The sequence below is a fragment of the Silurus meridionalis genome, chromosome 7 (genome assembly GCF_014805685.1).
Source record: "Silurus meridionalis isolate SWU-2019-XX chromosome 7, ASM1480568v1, whole genome shotgun sequence".
In the NCBI taxonomy this organism is placed as follows: Eukaryota; Metazoa; Chordata; class Actinopteri; order Siluriformes; family Siluridae; genus Silurus; species Silurus meridionalis.
Genome location: NC_060890.1, coordinates 11061124 through 11076936, shown reverse-complemented (window position 1 = coordinate 11076936; position 15813 = coordinate 11061124). Strand labels below are relative to the sequence as shown.

General features: G+C 35.4%; 2 protein-coding genes across 2 annotated transcripts; both read right to left on the bottom strand.

The window, feature by feature from the left end:
* Nucleotides 1–1941: 1941 nt before the first annotated feature.
* On the bottom strand, nt 1942–5196 carry aqp8a.1 (aquaporin 8a, tandem duplicate 1). The gene is given in 6 exon segments (XM_046854273.1): nt 1942–2248; nt 2367–2501; nt 3181–3280; nt 3283–3394; nt 3673–3799; nt 4061–5196. Coding segments are annotated over 6 exon segments (774 nt in total). The 5' UTR covers nt 4318–5196; the 3' UTR covers nt 1942–2205.
* Nucleotides 5197–6009: 813 nt separating this feature from the next.
* Nucleotides 6010–15529, bottom strand: lcmt1 (leucine carboxyl methyltransferase 1). The gene is made up of 11 exons (XM_046854271.1): nt 15114–15529; nt 13948–14039; nt 13698–13819; nt 13471–13547; nt 12589–12650; nt 12403–12505; nt 8963–9083; nt 7515–7616; nt 6553–6644; nt 6261–6358; nt 6010–6154 (listed from the first exon to the last, which is right to left on the bottom strand). The coding sequence occupies exons 1-11, from the start codon at nt 15197–15199 to the stop codon at nt 6132–6134; spliced, it is 978 nt and encodes a 325-aa protein (XP_046710227.1). The 5' UTR covers nt 15200–15529; the 3' UTR covers nt 6010–6131.
* Nucleotides 15530–15813: the final 284 nt, after the last annotated feature.

The window sequence follows — 15813 nt, the reverse complement described above, 5'->3', positions numbered from 1 at the left end:
AATGCTCACTAAAGGAGTAACCAAGGAGTAACAGACTGCTAACCTCAGTGCTGGCTTTTATAAATATCTCCGCTTTACTATCACTTGGCTGACACAATAGTCATCTAATTACTTTGACCCTCATTACAAGAGTCCAGACTGCATATAACAATATGCACAATTACGCCACATTTGCAGGAAAAGTCAAACAACCTGAATCTGCCCTAATTCTATAGCTCATTCAAAATTCTATTTGCATTAGCCTTTATTGCGCTTTTTTATTTGATTAATAAATCTTTCTTACCTACGTGGAAGGATATATAGTATATTCTGGAATGACTGGCACCTATGTTAAACAGTGGTTTAAGAAAACAAATCAGCTAAAATTTTAAGTTAATTAGCTTTGTTTCACCAAAATATGAAAATTTGTTTTTTTTATTAAAAAAAAAGTTTATTCTGACAACTTGCCACAATTACTAACACTCATGAATTTTATACTTTGCATAACAACACCTCACCACTGAAGCTTCAGTACTGGAGAATACAATGTAAGGAATCATGATACTGAATTACATATTTCAGGGTCCCCAAGTCCCCTTGTGGGCATTTATTTCTGATGTGCCCTCAGGTGTTAAGAGGGCAAGGAACTGGGATGACCATGTCAAAACTTCTTTTTATGTGAATTTGGAATCTGTTTTATAGCCATTGTTTGGTTTATGAAGGTCATAACACTTGCATCAATTCTATTTTGTAATCTTCTCTTTGTTGATGAATGACTAAGGGAATATATTCCCTGTGTCATCTTAGATTAACTTAAAAAATAATTTGGACAGTAGGAATATGCTTCCGTCATATTTTTTCATAATGATCTTCAGGGGTGCCAACAACTGTGACAAATTTTCTCTTTTGTTAAATATACTATATATTAGTTTTCTTTGTTAATGAATTCATGAAAATGGATAATAACAGGATTGGGTCCTTCATATGTTCATTGCAAGAATAAACTGATAGATTAAAGGCATTTTGTAAACATAAGGTTGCATTTATTCTGGAGCCGAGTACTGTGTAGTATAACAGTATAATATTGGATCCCCTCTCTTCAGTCATTACTATTACTGTTTACTCTTCTACAAACAGCAAAAACAGCTATGGAACTGAAGAAAAGATTTGTATTACTATTATATGATATAATATTAAATATTAGATATTTAATATTATGGTCATCTAGCTATCTTAAAAAAATATTTGATCCTATCCACTTTCTGTATTCAAAACATAATTAATATATTTCCTTGTGCTACAAACATATGAACACAGTTCATTGTGCAAGACAAATGTGCAACAGAGATTGCTAAAAGGTATTTTTTTACTTGGTTTAATGTCTTGCATTTTTGCATGCTGAAGCAAAATAAGCAATAACATTTATCTTACTTTTAATTTGATCTGTTATTTGGAATAACTAATTACTGGGAATTTATACTGTTTAAAAAAACTAAACACATGCGATTATTGGCCTTTTCGGTAGGACTACAGCTCACAATTATTCCAGTAGTAATACACCTGTGGATATTTACTTTCTTTATGTTCCTGAAGCGACTGTATTGCTGCAAGTGGCATATTGAGTTTGTTGTATCATATATTGTGTAAAAAACTGTTTATCTAGGCTACATCTTTCACCATAAACTGTGCTTTATATTTGCTTATCAGATTGGCTGACTGTCCAACATTGTGTTAACTTTATCACTTCACTCAGTTAAGATACTGCAATATTCCATTTAAAATGCTGATCTTTGATCTGAAATATAAGGGTTGTTGAAATTTGATCTCACACAAATTAAAGCTCTCACCTGATTTTAAAGCATAAAACACACGGTCAGCATTTTTGCAGTAATTTGCACTTTTCAAAGGCAAGGTTTTTCAGATTTTGTTCAAACCCATGCACAAGGAACGACTTTATCTAAATTATTATCAAACATATGAAAAACATTTTATTTTATACATGATACTGCACCATATAGGAAGATACAATGTTAAACAGGTAGAAGATTTGTTTTGTACAGCAGATTGGAAGAAATACAATACAGCTTTATACAGTTTATATGCAGTTGTTAGTCTGTTACAGTCAGCTTGTTTGAAAAATAATGAAGAAAAAGAAACAAATTAGACAAACAAGGTCAAATTAAACAGAGTTTTTTGACAGTATCATCAAACGGTCACTTTGTCAAATCACTTAAATATAATGCGTGTCTTCTTGTCTCCCATCAACAACCTACAACAAAGAACAGACAGAAATGTGAAAAACATTGTTCAGATTCTATACAATTTGGACAAATTATTGAGAAAATTATATACTATCTGAAAATGAATTGGTTTCAGGTGTTCAATACCTGACAATGCAGACAGTGAGCAAAGCACCAGTCATAGGTCCAATCCAATATACCCAGTGGTAGGCCCAATGATTTGCCACCACAGCTGGTCCGAAAGCTCGAGCTGGATTCATACATGCTCCTGAGACCATACCTCTGTTTAAAAAAATACATTATTAATGTGCAATTAATGCAGCGTGCATTTTTGTTGGACAATTTTAAATCACTAAACCTTTGCTTTACTGATGCTCCAAGTCTCAAATCAAGCATGAAAATCCACCATGATGCATACATCTGGCAATTAAAACCGTCCATGTGGAAACATAGCAAAACGTCCATTTGGTTTCCTGATGTAATTTACAACGCCATCATTTTATAAAAACATTTTTTTCTTCATGCTCTATGTTGAATATGGTTTCACTAATAATAAACATATATATTTGCATAAAGCATCCATTTAAAGTATTTTTATTACAAATAAAATTTGGTATTAATCACGAGTTATCTCATGACATTCATGCAATTAATCACGATTAATATTTGAATCGGTTGACATCCATCCATCCATCTATCCATCTATCCATCTATCCATCTATCCATCTATCCATCTATCCATCTATCTATCCATCCATTGATCTATCTATCTATCTATCTATCTATCTATCTATCTAATCTATCTAATCTATCTAATCTATCTAATCTATCTATCTACAGAAAGAGAAAGAACACTAATACCCCCAGTAGGCAAGCACTTCATGAGTAAGACTAGGACACTGCTGGAATAACAAGGCAGTATATGTTCAGTATAACCCCCCTAGTGCATATAAAATTTTACCCAGCCAGGATGTTCGCTGTCACTGTTAAGCCGATGAGGAAGGGAGCAAACTGGCAACGTGTCCTTCCATTCACAGCCCCCATGCTGACCACCATGGTCAGAAGAGAGTCATCACTATTTCAGCCACAGTAGCAGCTCCTACATCAGCGTTACTACTGACAGCGGTGAACGCAGCCCCTGATGCATTACTGAATTTATCAGCTGGGGAGATGGCCTAGAGCAAACAAAATAATTTCCATTAAAACATGCATTGATGAAAAAAGACATAAAACATTCAATAGCTGGCTAATTTAAGCATTATAATACTATTTAGTATTTTTACTATGGAAGTCTATGACTATGGAAGAAATATAATATTAAATAGAATGATTATTATAGGAATAGTTATTAATTAATTAATATGAGGCATGGCACATTGGTGTTAAAATAAAAAAAAACACTATTAGACAAAATATCACAACAGTATAATTGAACAATGCAAAGTAGTCTTACTTTGGCAAGACCTGCCCCAATCATTCCACCGAATATTTGCACAAGTACATATGGAACAAGAAGAATCAGCTCCATTCCTCCCACAAGGTACACACACACCGTCACAGCTGGATTAAAGTGACCCCCACTAAGAAAATCACAACTCAATCACAATCATATTGTAATGCAAACAGTAGATGAGTTGAAATACAAGCTTTCAATGTTTTACAGTAAGTAGTTTTGGCATTTTTACATTTTATTAGGCATACAAAACTAATCCTTTATTTTCAAATCTATTAAAAGATAGGGGTAACAAAATAGCATTGTTCTAAATATTATTATTCATAAAATAATAATAGCTAGAATTGAATAAACTACTAAATTGTATACTGAGCTCTAAAGTACTGACCTGATTTCTCCAAACAGTGAAACAGCAATAGCAAGGGCCAGTCCATGTGCCAGAGCAGGCTGAATACTACCGGTGATTTCCACATTACCGATGACTGACACGCACCCTACAAATATGAAGAGAGCAGAGCCGATGAGCTCAGCCAGGCAGGGCTGTACATAGCGCTCGAAGAAACCCATGGGGGCAGCCTGCTCTTTCTGACACTGGCCTGTCTCTGCACTTGCCACAGTAAAAAGCTCACACTTGGACTCAGTCATGCTTCTCTTTGGTCACCAACTCACTGTCCACGTGTCTGCCAATCTCACACTGATAAAGGTACATGTGAGGGAGGGAAAAGGGGTGAGGGAGGACCATGCAGCCCCCCTCCTACTTTCTTTCACCCCTTCAATATACACAGAAACCACCCACTTGTGCAGGGCAGTAAAGAGTCAGGGGTGATGGGTATAAGATTATGGACTGCTTATCTATAACCATCTTATCTGTAGGCCATAAAATGTGTATACAACAGCGTATACGTGACGCATATGCTGTCCAAGTCAACTAGTAGATGCAATATTTGGCACCCGTCAATCAGACAGATGATCATTTGAAGAAAATGATAAACACTTTTGAAATTAAATTATTTTTTTTGGGGGGGAAAGATACAGTGCACTGACCTCTGTGGTGTACAATGTCACATTGGGTTAATGTTTCTCTTGAAATAACCTCAAACACAAGAAAAACTCTCATGATGTCAGGGTCCAGTGTCCACTGTGAATCCCTATTTGTTCAAAAAATTCTGCCAAAATGTGCAGACAGGATTTAACAATTCAGCGGTACAATTGCGATTTAGACAAATATACAAAATATAAATATTACAATAGTAAGACGTAAACTTTAGATTACTATAGTGCATGAGGTGTAATTTAATGGCATGCCATATCATTTTATTGCTAATGCTATTACTCTTCAAGCAAATTAGTGCCTCATAGCTCATGACAATTTGCCAGAATCCAGGTACTCTCCACATGCACTAGTACAATAACTAATATGCAGAGTACATTAGACATTTCTGAGGATTAGTGAGTAGTGAACAGTGAGTAACAGTGAGCCAAAACTAGAATCTCAGTCTTATAGGCTCATCTAAACTGCAAGTTTAGAAAAAATATCACCTGCTCATTTTCCAGTCTTCAGCTGTCCAGTTCTGATGAGTCTGTGCCCATGACAGCTTCAGATTCCTGTTCTTAACTGATGCACCTTTTGTTGTCTTCTGCTGTTGTAGATTTTGCTGTGCTGTGTATTCTGAAATGCTTTTCTGCCAACTCCAGTTGTAAAGAATGATTATATAAGTTACTATAAGCTGCCTGTAAGCACAAACCAATCTGCCCAGTCTCCTCTGATCGCTATCATCCACGTTTCAGCTTGCAGACCCCCTGCACACAGCAAGGTTTTTTTTGTATCATTACATATTTATTTATATAATAGTAAATAACTATTCCACACTTGAAGTTACTGAGATCCCCATTCTAAATGTCAATGTGAACATTAGGTGATGCTCTTGACTTATATCTGTATGATTTTATGAATCGAGCTGCTAAATAAAAATATATGAAAACTGGGTGAGGAACAGACAAACTCTGCTACTAAGGTGAGGTTGTGAAATACAGTTTCATGTCACAGGACAAGACTGAGCATAGCAACTAGACACAAGGTAGTAATACTGCATCAGCAAGGTCTCTCCCAAACAAAGATTTCAAAAACAGACTGGGGTTTCAGGATGTGCTGTTCCAATAATAATAATAATGATAATAATAATAATAATAATAACAACAAAATGTATTATTGTTATTATTATAGTAATAGTCATCATTGCCGCTTTAATTATTATTCTTTTTAATTTTAAACTGAAATATGCACCATATCTCCTCACAGGGGAGATATTAAAAGTAAACAAAGGTAGAATAAGACAATTTTGTGGTCTCATCTTTTTTATTGACGTCATAAAGGAAAAATACGCAGAAATGACTTCCTCCGATTCATGTTGACCTTGGCACAGAGACTTCTAGTCCTCCCAACCAGGTTGCAGTTAAACTTAAAACCCAATTTCAGAAATGCCTAAGAAAGGGAGAAAAAAAAACCACTGCCTATTATTTCTGAACATTTTTAACACTCAAAATATCTACTCTGATGTGATAAGGAATGCAGAAATAGTTAAGCTCACCAAGATTGAGCGTGTCCTTCACTGCCCAACAGATACTGTAGTGCTGTAGGAGCTGCTGGAGTAGCTCTTTTTCATCTAAAAACTCCAGTCGCTCAATCCTGCGAATGTAAACATTCTCATAAGACATTCTGAGAAATCAAACGGCAAGCCCAATCTCTTTATGGTGCCAAGCACATTGTTTCTAGTGAATGTAACAATTCAAACCCAGATTCTGTCACACACAATGCACTAGGGTTAGTCATGATATCCCATAGGTACAATACACAAGCTGCCTTTTTTTCACATCCTGTACCTGCTTATGTCTTCCTGAGGAAGCAGGCTATAGACTGCCATCATGTCCAGTGCGTTCACACTCTCCCATCCTGTAGACAGGAAGCGTTCCTTCTAAAAGAGATTTCATGAACAAACCATCTATTTGTCTGACTTTCAAAGAAACAAGAAAAAGAAAAAAAACCCTTTCTAATTCAGTATTCGGATAGAACCAAAAAAATACAAAAGATTTGAGCATATACATTTACATATTGGAACTAAATTATCAGTACAGTCTTAAACTGCATTTGAACTCCTGCATGTTGAAACTGCTCATGTGAGACTCTGTCAACAGCAACAGCTGTGGCTCTAAAACACATCTGACCCTGACAGTGTTGGGCATTACACGATACACAAGTAATATATAATGAAACGCTCTCACATGAAGATTTAAGAACCATGAGCTTTAAATTTGAGCTTAGTGTTCAAACGGACATAAAACAATGTATTTTATTAATTACAGCAAGGTGGCAAGCGTTCCCATTCTTAAACACAGAATTAGTCACAAACAAAAACATGTATGACCCACATGTGTGGAGCAAACAGCTCTTCAAAAAACATCCTGTGATTGTCTAAATGACGTTGCTTAAATGTTTTAAGGAAATTTTTTTTCTTCAGTAAAACAAATAGTTTTGACAATATATTGTTATTCAATACCACCAGCGTCCACAGTGAAAACAACTTTGGGAGGTGGTAGCTCAGTGATTAAGATGTTGGATGTTTCAATCTGAACATAATGAGTTTATATCCCACCAAGATGTCACTGCACTGCTTGGCCCTGGAGCAAGGCCCCTAAACCTCAACTGCTCATTTGGATAACTGAAATAATTGAAGAGATAAGGGTGTCTAGATAAGGGCACCAGCTAAATGCCATAAATGTAAATCTAAATGCAAATGTCTGGTTTATATGTTTTATTGTAAATATTGATTTTTGTTTGTTTTTACCTGAGAATCCAAGGACTGGCACACAACCACTCCAGCCAGATTACATTGTCGTCTCTGCAGATTCTCAATCATGATCTGCCCAAAGCGGTCAGCCATGTTCACCTGAAAAAAAAAGAGGATCACAAATGAAAGAAATGTCCTAGTTAACTGTATAACAGCCTCACTCACTTTGATGCTACTTCTTTTATATTGCTTATTACTTTCTGGTCCATGTACATTGCATTCATTCATATACAGTTTTTTATTTGTAATAATAATAAGAAATTTGCCATGCCTTCATTACTTTTTTCAATATTGAAAGAAAAGAAAAAAAGGAGAAAGCAGCTTGTTTCTGAGCACGCAGAGAAAAGACAAAATGACATTTATTAATTGCATTAAGTGTTACCAGTGGCGGGCCGTGCATTTGGTACCTGGGCCTTCAGTGAGCACTTACCCGACTTAATCGGCCTCTTAATACCTCCATCACGTCGCCATTATAGAAACCATCAATACTATACAAAAACGCAAAAGAACAGCGTGTGGCATTACAGGGAGAGAAGCATTTCGCATATGGAGGGTGATTACCATTTTACCAAATTAAAAAACCCAGGTAACACTTTTCTTCTTTAACTTTTCTTTAAAATGTATTTTTAAGTATTTCCGATCAAATAAAATTCTCTCTGTATGCATAAAAAAAGTCTCAGATGTATTTATGTGTTTAGAGATCTACAGATGTGTTTTGCCAGTTGAACTTGGCTGTAAGTTTCCCTCTGACCAACCAATCAGAGGATGGAAAAATGCTGACTCTATTCTGGGCCAGCGAGCTGCCCTGTGAGGCGAATATGAAATCTGATTGGTTAAAGAAACAGACTCATTGATATTATTCTCTATGGTAAAAAGGCCAGCAGAACTGACTTTGAAGGCCCTGGGCAGATTAGATTGACATGGCAGCACATAGAGACTGAAATCTGATTGGACAAAAAATCTAACATCCATATACAAGTATTAAAAGCAGTGCAGCCAAGAGAAACACTACGAAATGAAGAAAATAAACTGTTGGAAATAAATTAATATAAATTTCATGGAACAAATATTAGAATTTGGATTGTAAATGTAGGTCAGTGATTCTGATAATGTTTAGACCAGCAGAGAAGGCTTTGTTGGCCCTGACGGCCCACCACTGAGTGTTACACAAAGTATAGTATTCAAAAATCCCACAATAGGTAATATGATCAATGCCTGTCTGCACAATATTTCTAATTTAACAATCCTAAATGATAAATTTGACATAAACTAGAACAACATATTCACAGACTGCAGACAAATGAATGCAACGTACATCGACCCTACATTACTACTTCTATGATTAATATTTGTTTTAAATTATTGCTCAGGCTCTCGGGTGCTCTTTGCTGGGGACATCAACCTAAATCACAAACTGATTGTCACTGATTATACCTGTATCTTACCTGTTCGTAGTTGATGAACATGGCAGTGTGGAAAGTGTGTGAAACCCAGTGCACCAGCTTGGAGGACTGCTCTGGGGTCATGTATACCAGCACACATTCAGAAACAAAGAGTGTTGGCAATCTAATTGGAAAGAAAGTGAAGACATAAAACTAAACAATGACAAGCAGGGTGGAGTAAGCAGCTGCATTTCTCCTATAGCACTGCCACAGGGTACATCAAGACATCAATATGTTCTGACCGCAAATGGTATACATGATAGTATAGTAGTCACTTTATAGTCACTTTAACAGGGGGCAAAAAATTTGGAACTTAAGAGTATTAATTATACTTAAATAGAAATGTATACAGTAATTCCCACTTTACCGCGGTTCAAATCTCGTGCCCCTGGTTATCGTGGAATTGCATTTGCCACATAACTTATTTATTTAGCTGATTTTCCCGGTTTCTCGCGGATAGTACAATAGACCTAAAAAATTATAGGGAATTTATGTTAAAATAATGACATTTCTGAATAAAAATATAATTATTAATTATAAAATGAAGTAAAATGTTATTACAATACAGTACTGCATTTATCGCAGGCGGTTTTGGAACGTAACCACAGCGATAAATGGGGGATTACTGTATTTCAAATTTAAATAGAAGAAAATATATACTAATAGGCCAAAATGTATCACTCTTTTCTATTAAATAAACTCCAGTCAACCAGGAAGGCTTTCACAAAATGCTGAATTTTGGTGATTTGTAACCACAAAAGCATTAAGGAGATCAGGCACTAATGTTGGGTGAGTCCAGTCAGTGTTCCAGTTGATCCCAAAGATAAGGGTAGGATTGAGGTCAGGGATCAGTGCAGAACACTCAATTTCATATAATTCATTCTATTGAATCACATCTTGATGAACCTCACTTTGTGTACAGGGGTATCATCAGGCTGGAACAGGTTTATACATCCCAGTTCAACTGAAGAGACACTGTAATGCCACAGCAAACAAATACATGTGTTTTCCACTTTGTGGGAACAGTTTGGGAAAGGATCACAAAGGGTTGTCAAGGGCGGGTGTCCAAATACTTTTGGCCACATAGCGTGTCTGTTAGAGAAAAGTAAAACTGATTTTATACACAAGACAAGAATAATTTGGAGTGAAGTGATGCCAAGTGCCATGTACCGTTAATGGGGGGGTTGCGGGGTTACTCAGAGGAAGTTAAAGAATAGCGTCTGAGACAAGAGTCCTTGAAATCGAGGCCACTGATGCCGTGGACAGTCTATGTTTGTAAGCATTTCCAAGATTCAGCATCGCACATCCGAGAAGATGAGCTTTTTTGACGCACATGTGGATATTTTAATAAATCCCTGGTGTGCTGTTGCTGTGAAGGTCAACAGCACTGGGATATTTAACTAAACAATAAATGTGAAAATTATATCAAGCCAATGTGGCTGGACAAGCCCACTGTTTTTTTTTGGGTGTTGTTTATGTTCCTGTTACGTCAATGAACGTAACATTTTAAAACCTGACTCACAAAGTATGTGCGCGTTCACCCAACATCCCACAGCCTTTATGCAACTGAACAGATTTACTATCACACTGTATACAGTGAATACAGAATGTCTACACTCCTTTATTGCAGCTTTTTTTAAGATTACATATTTACTGTGATTAAATTTACAATTAAATACAAAACAAACCTGAGAAAACAAAAAAAGATATAATAAGGAATATTTAATAATTAAGTTATTAAGTTTACATTAAACAACATTAAAAAAAGTATAAATAAAAAATACAACACCCTTCATAAGTCTGAAGACGCCTCCCAACTAATACTTTGTAGAAACACAATGTGCCCTTTATTATGGCATCACGTATTTGTGAATAAGTCTCCTGAACTTTACACATTTAGACTTAGGAATTTGGAAATTGGAATTTGATCCCAATTTTCTTTGTAAATTTAAATCCTATAAATTCCTTCGTACAGCTGTTTTTTTTGTCATTCCACAGATTTTTAATGGGTTTGAGGTCTGGTCTCTCGCTTGCCCAGTCCAGGACTTTGATTATCCTTTTCTGAAGCCATTTCTTTGTTGAATTTGATGTGTGGTTTGCGTTATGGAATGATATTCCAGACAATATTAAAAATAAACTGCACATTGTATTGCGTTTCCCATATGTGGACACATACATTGTGACAAAATCCAAGTACAATTGCAAACCTTGCATTACTGTTTACATTTCAAATGCAAAAGGAATTGCGTTTCCATTTGAGTTTTGACAGGCCACACACGTGACGCCGAGAAAGTGAAAAAGCGAACATGGTAATTATTATTGCTATTTAAATATAACATGGTCATAACTCGTAAGACACGGGAAATACAGTTGCAAATGGACTTTGCTTTTCCATTTGAACTTTGGCAGTCGGCAGCAGTAATGCGAGGGTTGCAATTGCGCTTGGATTATGTCACAATGTAAGCGTCCACATTTGGGAAATGCAATCGTAAATACATTTTGCAATTCCTTTTGAATATTGTCCAGAATATCATTTCATACTGGGTCATTGTCCTTTTGAAATGCAAAAATCCTGAAGACCACCCTAAAATACTTCACTGTCAGTATGGTATTCCCTGGATGACTCATTGTATTGGCTTCGCACCAAACATAGAGAATTATGGCCAAAGATTTCTATCTTTGTCTCATCCGACCATGACACATTTTCCTACGTTTTGGTTTAAGTGAATGAATCTTTTGGCGTAATATGGACAGGCTTAAATATTCTTCTTTGAAATAACCTACAACCCAGACTGGTGTAGGATACAGGAGACGGTAGTCACATGCAAGGAGAGGCCAGTACCTGCCAGAAGGTTTTCTCCTCATCCTCTCATCAACTTTAAAAGGTTATCCTGAGGTACCACATTTTTTTTGACAGTGTTATATAGTATGTCCAGTAACTTATTGTTACTGGACTATTGTTTTATATCCCTCTCCTGATTGGTAACTTTCAGAATTTAAGCTTTGCAATTTCTCCTTGTTTCTTTTAGTAGAATGCAATCCCAAACATTCAGGCAAATACTATAGCAGCAGTTGACATTTATCTGCTTTTAATCTGAATCATTTTAATTGATGGCAGGTGAATGCCATTTACCTACAGGCCTCATTTTAAATGTGACTGTTTAACTCAGAGGACAGTTTGAGCCCCTATTATGTGTGGGTGTGCAAACTTATTCAATCAAGGTGTTTTTTTGTATGTTGTAGTTATTTCCGTCTTTACTGTGTATTTTAAGATCCCGCAATTTCATAAGGGTGTGTAGACTTTTTTCTATCCACTATATATAGTGTGTGTAAGTAAAGTAAAATACTATAGATGATTTTATTTTTTTGTTATATTTCATATGTGGTCTTTTATATCTATTACTCAAAAACTTCAAAAACTAGATGAGAAACACACGACTTACTTTGTATTGATGTGAAATTTTCGGAGTTTTTCCTCCAAACTTGGGAGGTCTCTGAGATCAGCACTAATGATACAGTATCTGTCTGAGTCCAGGTTGTGACCATCTGTCAACAAATCATGTGTAAGCATAAGAACTGCTCTGGAAAACTACATATGGCAACAGTATCACTCATGTTTTTCTCATTACCTAATAGGAGTGAATCAGCTGAATGGGTCTCCATCAAGGGCTTCGACAGCTGAGGTTTTGTCCTGCAGAAATCATGTGTTTTTTTAACATCACAATTCTGTTATATCCTATCCGAGTAAAACAATAATTTAAAAAATGTATTAATTCTAATGTCATTTTTTAAAATAAAGTTGGTTTGTGTTTTTTGTACAAATTAGTTTCTGTAAAGATTAAACATATTTTCTCTGGATTAATTGAGGAATGTTTTTGTCTTATAGTTTAAAAAGCTCTGTAGTTCTAACCTGGCTTAATGCAGAAGAGGAAACTGCTGGTTGTTTGCATTAAAGCTAATGCATTTATCTGCATTTAATTTATCCCTTTAAGCATTAAATGTGAACACAATTTCAGTAACAGTAATAGTGCTAGAGCATTTAAAAGCAATTCACTTACGGAAGAAAGAAAGAAACTTATGAAATCACTTCTGAAAGAGATTATAAATCTCGATAAGTGAATCTGCCTGACAGGCCACCTGTGAAGGTGCATATCAAATTTGTCTCAAAGTAAATATAGTAAAGACAGTGAGATGGTGTGTCTGCAGCTACAATGAAACTACTGAAAATACTGAGAGATTTAAAAAAGGTGTTTTTTTATTTCATAAATAATTAATTAAATAGATGTGCTGTAAATAAAACTATGAAATGCTTTTTTACTAAGCTGTAAAAAAAAAAATTAAAAAAAAAAAAAAAAATTATTTTCCCAATTTCATATTTTTATAGCCTTTGTTTCCCTCTACAGGCTTTTACCTTATATGTCATGCAATAACGATAATCATTACCATTAACTACCAGCAGGCGGAGACAAACTGCATAAATAATAATAAAAGGAATACATTCTACACCTTACTTGATATGGTGTACCTTCCTGGCGACAATCATCGGAAAGTCAACTTCAAAGTACTTTTTCGGCAAAGTATTCTCACCCTACCAGTAAAAAAAACTTTTATTTAACATTTTGGCAGCTGATTAAAATATATTGAAGGTTAAGAAAGGTCAGAAAGAGTATATGGGCATATAAAAACACTAAAAGAAATACAAAATTGACAGACAAACACGATTTTATTTTAAGCAAACCTTCAGTCTCCAGAAAGTGGTGTCCAGTCCAGCTCCAAGACTCACCACCTGGCAGTCACAATGAGTCTTTTCAAGAAATGCATCAAGCAAGTGATTCACTCCATGGACACGGGCATAATACCCTACAAGCAAAATCAAAATAGAAAAAATAACTATAATATATGCAAAAATGGAGTTGTCTGTCGCATAGCATTTCTACCAGACATCTGCCATGTGTGTAATGTACGTATGTTATAAAAGAAGCTCTTACCTCGGTTAATCTCAGGGGCCTTGCGTTCACCCGTCTGACGCACAAAATTCTGAATGTACGGGTCGTTCCAGTATCCTTTGCTTGTTGCAAACCTTAGTATGAAAACAAATCAATATCACATTTCAGTATAAAAATCAGTCTGAATCAAAATGAACGAATCCATTACATTTAGGGCAAAAAAACAAGTAGGCTGTCAGTCAGTAAAATAAATGATGATACTACACAGCCTTGTAACAACATGATCTTAACTTCTACTGTTAAGATAACAGATAACAGTTTTATCTCAGTACTGGGTCCAACACCTTCCTTTTCTTTCTTTCTTTCTTTCTTTCTTTCTTTCTTTCTTTCTTTCTTTCTTTCTCTCGTATCCTTAACATAATGCTGATACAAAAACATCAAGAACTCAAACGTTCCCAAAAACTAAATTTTACTTGCTGCTCCAAAAAAAAAAAAATTAAGTTTATATCAAATATTTAACATTTTTTTAACAACACAAATTCAGTTTTAACCCCACTGTATATATTTATTATATATGACAGTAATGTCTTACTTCAATAATAAAACCCAGATTTATAGTTTCAGTCAGAGCAATGTAATTCCCTCTTCTTTGCTATTTCCGGCACCACAAATTAACTCTTAACATACATTAAATTCAGCTGCAAGATTTCATACTCATATATAAAACATCTTGAGGACCTGCAATCCAGCAGTTACACCCATCACCCATTACACCTCGACTGATCACTTCAATAGAGCTCTTACAGCCATGTACATCTGCTCAGACTTGTGATTAGAGCTGGTCAATATGAACATATTACTGTTATTGTGATATATTTTCACAATACGAATTTCCCAGATATCATAACTTAAAATAATTATTAGCTGTACATAATTTAACTACAAACTGACAAGAAATAAATATCATACATGTACAAAGTAATAAAAAGATTATTTTTTATAAATATGTTTTAAATCAAAAGAAATGCAAATAAAACAAATGTTACAGCCATTTTAAAAATAACTAAACAACACCGCCCCCTACAGGAATAAGACTCTTTCGCTAGCCGTATTTCTTGTGATAAATATCGTGCTAAATCTTGAATCGTCATACGGTGATTAGTGTCATATCGCCCAGCTCTGGTGATAAAGCGTTTTATTATCTGTACCTTTTGCATATGGACGCATCGTCGCATGTTGATCTGACAGCTTCATCAGCAGTGTCAGAGTCAGTGAAAGGCGCTTTGGACGCCATGGGCACTTCTTAAATCACAAATATGTCAGAATTATAGCTGTCTGTCTGTTGTTGTTGTTGTTTGTGTGTGTGTCAAACCCACACAGCATTACACACATACTGTACAATTCATGCTCATCCTGAAACATACAGACTTGAGACTATTTTTTTACTTCATTCGTTTCAAAGGTAATATGATCATTTCCTTAATTATTCGAACAAACACGATCCGATTATAAACTGATACACAGGTGATAAAAACGCACGATATATTCTTAGCGTTTGCTGCTAATCTTTCCTTATCCTCAAGCGATTGCTCCCACAATGCACCACGCCTACGCCTTCATCGTCATTTGTGTTTTGTCTACATAAAGAGAAAGCTGCACACCGCCACCTTCTGGCGATATTAAGTCATGACAAGTTAAGCTGATGTTTTATTTTATTTCGTCACTCTTCTTTGCTGCTCTTACTGTGAACCAGAGGGGCACAACATTTTTACCTAGGAAGGGTCAAAAAACGAATTTGATTTATGGTTGTGGAACGAAAATTAATGTTGCATTATATAAAACATTACATATAAAATTCAAGCTTCCATGGTTCATCTAATTTATGATTTCAAAATATTTCGAAATAAA

What these genes read in the sequence shown, in the direction of transcription:
- lcmt1 (XM_046854271.1), bottom strand. Translation starts at nt 15,199, where the DNA reads ATGGCGTCCAAAGCGCCTTTCACTGACTCTGACACTGCTGATGAAGCT. An exon ending in AGCTGATTCACTCCTATTAG is followed by an intron (nt 12,506 to 12,588) that starts GTAATGAGAAAA and finishes ATTTGTTGACAG; the next exon opens with ATGGTCACAACCTGGACTCA. An exon ending in CCTCAGGAAGACATAAGCAG is followed by an intron (nt 6,359 to 6,552) that starts GTACAGGATGTG and finishes TTACATTCGCAG; the next exon opens with GATTGAGCGACTGGAGTTTT.